Source organism: Olea europaea, chromosome 8, assembly GCF_002742605.1.
Source record: "Olea europaea var. sylvestris chromosome 8, O_europaea_v1, whole genome shotgun sequence".
In the NCBI taxonomy this organism is placed as follows: domain Eukaryota; kingdom Viridiplantae; phylum Streptophyta; class Magnoliopsida; order Lamiales; family Oleaceae; genus Olea; species Olea europaea.
In genome coordinates this window covers 18,931,862-18,939,916 of record NC_036244.1, presented here as the reverse complement: position 1 = coordinate 18,939,916, position 8,055 = coordinate 18,931,862, and the positions used below count along the sequence as shown (strand labels likewise).

The 8,055-nt window shown below is 36.7% G+C and overlaps 1 protein-coding gene across 1 annotated transcript; it reads left to right on the top strand.

Moving 5' to 3' along the window:
* The first annotated feature begins 2,903 nt into the window (after positions 1-2,903).
* Positions 2,904-5,434, top strand: LOC111399091 (molybdenum cofactor sulfurase-like). Its single transcript, XM_023026321.1, has one exon. The coding sequence runs from the start codon at positions 3,423-3,425 to the stop codon at positions 5,271-5,273; it is 1,851 nt and encodes a 616-aa protein (XP_022882089.1). The 5' UTR covers positions 2,904-3,422; the 3' UTR covers positions 5,274-5,434.
* The last annotated feature ends 2,621 nt before the right edge of the window (positions 5,435-8,055 follow it).

Genomic DNA, 8,055 nt, shown 5'->3' with positions numbered 1-8,055 from the left:
TTGCCCAATCTTCAAGTGCTCAAACTCAAATAAAGCTGGACATGGTCCGGATCCAAAATTTTCAGGTATTTAATAGGTGGAATCATCGGGTCCAAATTTAATTATAGAATCATTCGAGTTTGGTTCTATTAGATTCAGTTCAGTTCCCAGATTTCGTATCATAATTAAATTTTTTAATATTTACAAAACTATATTAATTCAACTAATGATATGTTCAATTTTAATTCTTACAAAATAACGTAGTTCAATCTTATGTGTCTTTTACATCTTTTTTTACTGAGTTCTTCATAGATTTTATTGTTAAAATAATAAAAAGAAGAAGATAGCGAGTTCACAATAATTAAGAAAGACTTTGCTGAGTTCCATTTCGATTTCTTCAGAATGGTAGAAACGACACTATGTTAGAGTAACAGATTTAAATAATACTTAGGTCAATTTGAATGAGTTGACTTTGTACTGAAAATTGGAAATAGGAAAATCATATTTTATGTTTGAGCTAAATTAACTAGTTAACAAATTTATTTTAAAAAATAAAATAATTTCGCTTATTTAGAATAAATTAATTAAAAAAAATTGGAATATTCGGTTCTTCGATTCTTGATTTAGAATCGAGAACCGAACTAAATATGTCGATCCTCGATTCAGACACCCATTCGAGTATTTAACTTAAGAAGAACCGCTCGATTCGGTTCGAAAGTTTTGTCCAGCCCTAAGCTCAAACAAGAAACATTCTTGGCCCAAAATGGGAACTAGATGGAGGAGGATTTCTTCAACTAAAAGTTCTACTTACTGAAATAAGTAACTATCCATTTCTCGAAACTCCAGTATCTAGTCTTTAAGAACTTCTCGTTTGTCTGGCAGCGGAGCCAGTACGAGCAACCACGAGACCTCGTCGGTTGCTAGATCCATCGATGGTCTACCATATGATCAAGATAATTTATGAGATCAATGCTAAACAGTACATCGAAATTGTAAAAATATCTCGAAACACCATGAACCAATTCATGATTATTAACTTAATAACACCGCCCACTTCATCATCCTTCAAGGTCAGAGCAAAGTTGTTAAGATCACCCACACATTAGTTAAGTCATCACCAAATAGGAAAAAGCCAAACGACCACGCAAGGATGACCTCGCGGTTGCTCGCGCCCTCACATTCCCGACGTGGATCCTCCATGAATAAAATAATCTCGACCCTCATGTGTGTGTATTGCGTCGGCCCCACGATCATCCATGTCGGTACTATAGCACGGCTCACCAAATAAGCGGCTTGTCCCTCAATTGGACAACAAGCTCGCCCATATCCACCAATGGAAAGGCTTGACAAGACAATCTAGTCAGTTGCTAGACATGAGGCTAACATGGACTGATCTGTGTTGTCTTCATTGGCCAATTGGGGGTTATGGAAACACTTGAGAGGAACAAATACCGATGCATCATCGTTCGCTTGACATGATAAGGGCTACTTCGGAGCAAACAACTATACAAAGGAGGCCATTTCACCATTCTAAGGGTAAGAAAACTGGATTATGATTTAGTTCAACTCACTCTTAAATAAACTTTTACTCAAAACTCACTAACCTTCACTTCAAAGGCGCATTTGCCTTTACACCTTCAATTTCGTGCGTGGTCGACAGTAGTCACCTATTTTCCTCTTGACTTTCCAGGCATTCCATTGAAAAAAAAAGTATATAATTGGTAAGAAGCTCCTTATGTGTTTCTCCAAGGTCACACTTACTTTTAATTATTTGAAGTAAATCGCATACATTGGCATTGTGCTCAGTGCAACTCTATTTTGTAATAATAGACTGCCTCAAATTTGGACCGTCCAATCCACTTTTACACGTCTACTTGAATCCATTTAAATCGTAAGCCACACAAATTATTTTCCACCTTTATATATATCACATTCTTTAAGAACTGATGCAAACAAAAAGGGTTGTCATCAACATTTTGTGTTGGTGACATTATAACTTATTTTCCTAATCAATGACCCTAACTGGAGCAGATAATTAATACTTTTGACTCAAACCTACTGATGAATAATTAGTCCATGTTTTATACAGATTTTATAAAATTCATTTTTTTTTTCAAATTCATTTTCAACTATGTACACATTGTCCCATAATTTTGCATGTGAATTCAAAATATTTTTCTACTTTTTAATTACATATTCTTCGAAAAAATTACTTTTCATAAAATTTAATAACAAAAAATCTACATCAAACTTGCCCTTAATATATTGTATGATCGTTCCTGTCTATGCAATATACAGTTTAATGATCCCATTGAAATTTCTCTAAAAATTGATTGAACGTAGATAAATTTTACTCAATTACAGATAAAAAAGTTACTTAAAAGTAATTTAAAAAAGAAAGAAACAAAAACGTAGCCTAACGTGCTCTGAAATCATTCCAAAGAAGGTTCTGGCCAGCATCGATGATGCCGGTCACTTGAGGAGCTCAAATTGCCCTTTTCTATTTATATTTTAATCCTTTTGGAATCAATCAGACCATACTGTACTAAAAAAATTGTGCCTTTCTATNACTGCGGCTACCAGCAAGGCTGAGTATAACTCACCATTGTCCTTTGCAACACTGGAATATGCACCAAGGGGTTTTTTAGCATCAATATTGAATCTATGGCCGGTGACATGTATTGATATGTGATATTAGATAATATTAAACAGTATAACACAAAAGATTTCCATTTCTTTTTTTTTTTTCTTTTTTTTTGGCATTTTCAAGTCTTCTAAGATATCGTGTACTAATTATATTCTCAATGTGTTGTATTGTTTGGTTATGCGCGTCAAATAGCACTAACAAAATGAAATCAGAAATGCTCAAAAGAAAACATAGATTAAAAATAGACAGTTCTATATGCACTCGTACGAGGATCATCCACTCAAATCATAAATTGAGTAATTCAGGATCCAAGGTATCATGATCCGAATTCATGTGTAGACAATACTGCCCGACTGAAGTATTTCTCGAATGAGAGGGCTATCTTTACTCCCTGCCTTAGATTTCTCACTATATTGAAGAAAATTACAAAATTTTCACTCTATAGTCTGCACAAAAACGTCAACAAGCCCACCTCCCAAAAGGAAAAGAATAAAAAATGAAAATCTTTCATATTGATAACAGTGGATTGAGCCAATACCCATAAAGGTTCAATTATAAATTTGAGAGGTACACTAATGGGTCACCTCAAAACATAAGAATCTACATAAAAAATAAAATAAAAAGAAACATAGAACACGTTATGATCTATGAATGACTTGGTCAAGCTGAGTTCCCCATCAGACAACCTGTCTGAAGCTCAGAATATGAAACTTCAAGCTGCAAAATGGATTAAACAAAGGATATTGAAGTTGAAACCAACAAAGGGTTATGAGTTAGTCGAAAATTAGAAAGGAAAATGCAATCAAATTGTATCAGAGAAGTATCAAGAGCCTGTTCCAATGATTGCTGCTCAAATCTTTTGATTGGCTTGCCAGAGACTCGAAGTTCGGCCAGTAAGGTAACAAGCAGTGGTATCAATCCTCAACATGAATTTACAACTGCCATACTTGCCTCTATTCAACCAAATAGCAATTTTACTAATCACGAGTCCCTTCCTTCGTCGATAGAATTGTTTTCTTATCTTGAAAATGCATATCCATACTACTCGACTACCGTTCTTGCAGATAATATTCGAGCTCAAGAATATAATCATATCGTGGTCTCAAATCATGTGTGTCTAGATTACATAGGCCATGGTCTTTTCTCCTATTCCCAGCAGCAGGGACATAATTTCACGGCTGAAATTGCTTCTTCTTCAACATCTACCCCTCCAAGACCTTCTGATTCACCGTTCTTTGACATTTCATACAAGTCGGTGAATTTGAACTCGTTCTTGTTATATGGAGGTCAAGAATCAGAATTCGAATCCTCAACGCGAAAAAGAATCATGAAATTCATGAATGTCTCCGAAGAGGATTATTACATGGTTTTCACAGCCAACCAGTCATCTGCATTTAAGCTTCTAGCAGACTCTTATCCTTTTCAGTCTAATAAGAACCTTCTTACAGTATATGATTATGAGAATGAGGCAGTGCAAGTGATGATCGAGAGCTCTAAGAAAAAAGGTGCACGACCAATATCAGCAGTGTTCTCATGGCCTAATTTGAGGGTCAATTCCAGAAAGCTCAGAAAACTCGTTGTGAATAAGAGGAAGCTGAGTAATCGGGGTTTGTTTGCTTTTCCTCTTCAGTCGAGGATGACTGGAGCGCGATATTCTTATCAATGGATGAGCCTGGCAAGGGAAAATGGATGGCATATTTTGTTGGATGCCTGTGCATTAGGACCTAAGGAAATGGAAACATTAGGACTCTCTTTGTTCCAACCTGACTTCCTAATTTGCTCCTTTTACAAGGTTTTTGACGAAAACCCATCGGGATTTTGCTGCCTGTTTATTAAGAAATCCAGTGTCTCAGAGTTGTGCAAATCCTGCACAAGCATGGGAATTGTCAGCCTATTGCCAGCAAATGAATCGTTTGAACAATTAGCCTTTAACAAGGCAGAAAACGAACAAGAAACAGCAATATCACAACAAGAAATCGAAGAAACTCCGGAACAAATTCACCTAAAAGAATCATCAGTTTCTGAAATTATTGAGTTGGATGAAACCCCTCATACAGCACAATCAAGAAACCAAGAATCCGATGCCGGTAGAACCTCAGGAGAAATCGAATGCCGGGGTTTGGATCATGCAGATACACTAGGCCTAATACTGATCAGTAGTAGAACAAGATGCCTTACAAACTGGCTGGTGAACGCATTAATGTCTCTTCAGCATCCACATTCAGAAAATGGGCTCCCCTTGATCAGAATCTACGGACCAAAGATAAAGTTAGAAAGAGGGCCAGCAGTTGCATTCAATGTATATGACTGGAAAGGAGAAAAAGTTGATCCCACTCTTGTACAGAAGCTAGCTGATCGGAACAACATTTCTGTTGGTTGCGGCATTTTAACAAACATTTGGTTCTCAGAAATTTACGAAGAAGAGAAGCATAGAATGTTGGAAACAAGAAGTAGAAAGAAAGAATCTAAGAAGAAAGACAAGAATTCATACAGGATTTCTGTGGTAACGATTTCAATTGGGATGTTAACGAATTTTGATGATATGTACAGAATCTGGGCATTTGTTTCGAGGTTTCTTGATGCAGATTTTGTGGAGAAAGAACGATGGAGATACACTGCTTTAAATCAAACAACTGTCGAGGTGTAGAATATACGTTGATTCCTTCATCTGCGATTTCTGCAAATTCGCAGATCATTCAAATCGAATGTACATTATCAATTGAATTGCTGCATTTTTTGCAGTAATTTCGGGGTTAATTTCAGTAGGTTTGATTGATTTTATTTTTAGTGGAAATTGTCCTCTCTCTTTTTTTTTTCCATCAAAGTTGATTGTTAATTTTTTTGCATAAAAAATATTTTTGAACTTTTTGATAATGTAATCATATTTTTCTTAAAAATAGGGAAAATATTTTCTTGAATGAGTGTAATTTTTATTTTCAAAGTAATTAACTCTTTCTTTCTTTTTCATCTATCCCCTCTTTTCATCTACCCATTAATAAAAAATGAACAAAGATAATATTTTCATATTAAAAATTAAATCAATCAAACATAAAAAATTAATAATTTGCATACAAATAAATTTTAGGTAATTGAATTATCTCGAATTTATTTTCTTTCTGTATAACTTTCATGTGTTGCAATCAAATGTATCCTTAAAGTAATTTTGATTTTTTTTCCTTAATATTTTTAGAGAAAATTGCAGCCGAGGTACCAAACCTTTAGTTTGTGCCACCGAAGATACTAAACCTTTAAAAAATGTGTGGGGTCAGTCCAAAATGACGATTTCCGTCTGTTTGACTGTCAAAACCGTCAGTTGACCTCTTTAATGATAATTTCAAGAATTTTCCCCAAATAAGTGAAGGGCAACATGGTCATTACACACATTTCCCTCCTCAACATCAAACACATCCGTTGCAACTTCCGTCCACTCACCATCCGCTATGGAACCTGCAAAAACCCATGAAGAAGACGAAACGGACTTCGAAGAAGACGAACATCCAGTGGAAATTGCAGCCCACATTCGAGGCTCTCTTCCCCAACTCGTGTATGGTAAGTATCTTCCCTTGTTTTCGGTTTACGGTGTGAAGTTGTATGATTATGAAGTTCCCCTGTTCGATTGTGTTCACGTACTGGGGAATTCAAAAATTTTAAGTGATTTGATGTATTAGAGCGTAATGCTTGTATAGTATCTTTTCTGCACATGATCGTTGCTTGAACTGAAAAGGCTAGGGCTTAACTTCCTTTTTTTCGGTGTTTTTACAGGGGAAAATTCAAAGTACTTCAGCATACGGCTTCATCATGGTGGAATTTTATTGCAGAAGATGAGAAATTTTGTGTATGAGTATAGGAAAATAAGTTATATAGACTATATCGACCCTGATTTCTTCAATAGATTTCTTTTGGAAAATGCCGTGAAGATGTTAGGATATTCTGATAGAATTAGATATCTATACAAGATGGAGACGAAAAGAATGAGTGAAGGTTCATTTTGGTTGGTTAAAGACTCAGATTTCATGAATTTAGTGAAGTGGCTTGGTGATAATAGGACAGCTGAACTGTATTGCTTGCCTGTAGTTGAGGTTTTGGAGTTGCCTTGGGATGAAATAGAACAGAAGGATGTTCGAGTGTTTGATTGTGAGACTGGTGAGGAGTTGGTGAAGGTTCAAAAGTCTGGTGAAGCATTGAATGAGCAGCAACCATGTTATGCAATTGAGATTTTTGATGAATCAGTAGAAGGTGATGACGTGTACGTAGTTGATGAAGTGGATGACATGGAAGCAGATGAAGAGGAAGTTTATACAGTGCATGGAATAGAGCATGAGTATACAGAGGTTGATTTTATAGGGGCTGAAGTAGACTCACATGAATCAGAAGTGTATGCTGCTGAACCAGAGAAACCACATGATGTTGAACCACAGTTGAGGTCTGAACATGAGCTGCATGACGCTGAACCACAGCAGCAGGCTCAGCAGGAGCTGCATGCTGTTGAACAGAGGCATAGGCTGTTGAACATGATGCCGAAGCAGAGGTGCAGTCTGCTGAAATTGATGTGCACGTTTCTGGACCACAGCAGCAGGCTGCTGAATATGTGTTGCATGATGCTGAACCAGAGGTACAGGCTGCTGAAACTGATGTGGAGTTTGGTAAAGGTCCTGAGCTGGATGATGAATATGAGGAGGGTATTTTGGAAGACGAATTCACTGACTCGGAGTACAAGCAGGAAGAAAATATTGCTATGGAGGATAATGATGAAAACACATATTTCAGGTTGAGTGAAGGTTTTGACATTGGTGCAAGTGGTGAGTAGGAAAGTGTAAGGGATGTGCAGGAACGGGAGGCAGCTGCTGGGGAAGAATCTGGAACAGAATACGAAGACTCCAGTGAACTTAGAAGCTTACCCAGTGATACCGAGGCTGAGGGATCATCTGCCAGAAGGAAGAATGGGTGCTGGTTTAACCCTGCAACTGATATGGAAGATCCACAGTTCAAGCTAGGTAATGTCCACTGTTTTGTGTAATTCATTTATGGTTTAATTCATTTGGATGATAATGCATTGTGGTTTAATTCATTTCTGCTAGGGATGAAATTCGAAAACGTCAAGATTCTAAGGAATGCAGTAGTTCAATACTCAGTCAAAAATTCCAGGCAACTGAGATACGTGAAAAATATGACGACACAGTTGAGAGTTTGGTGTCAAGATAATTGTCCTTGGGTTTTGTGTGCGTACCAACAACCCGACAAGAGTCTTAGAATTAACACATTTGTAGATGAGCACACATGTACCATGGTGTGGCAAAATAGAAGGGTTAATTCAGGTTTTCTGGCAAAGAAGTATGTGAGAAAATTTAGGTCTGATCCAAACATTCCAATGAGAAGTTTTATGGAGACTGTGAAAGAGGACTGCATGTATGAGATTTCAAAGCATCAGT

Bases quoted from the DNA above. Each gene is read 5' to 3' on its own strand.
- LOC111399091 (XM_023026321.1), top strand. From the start codon at position 3,423: ATGCAATCAAATTGTATCAGAGAAGTATCAAGAGCCTGTTCCAATGAT.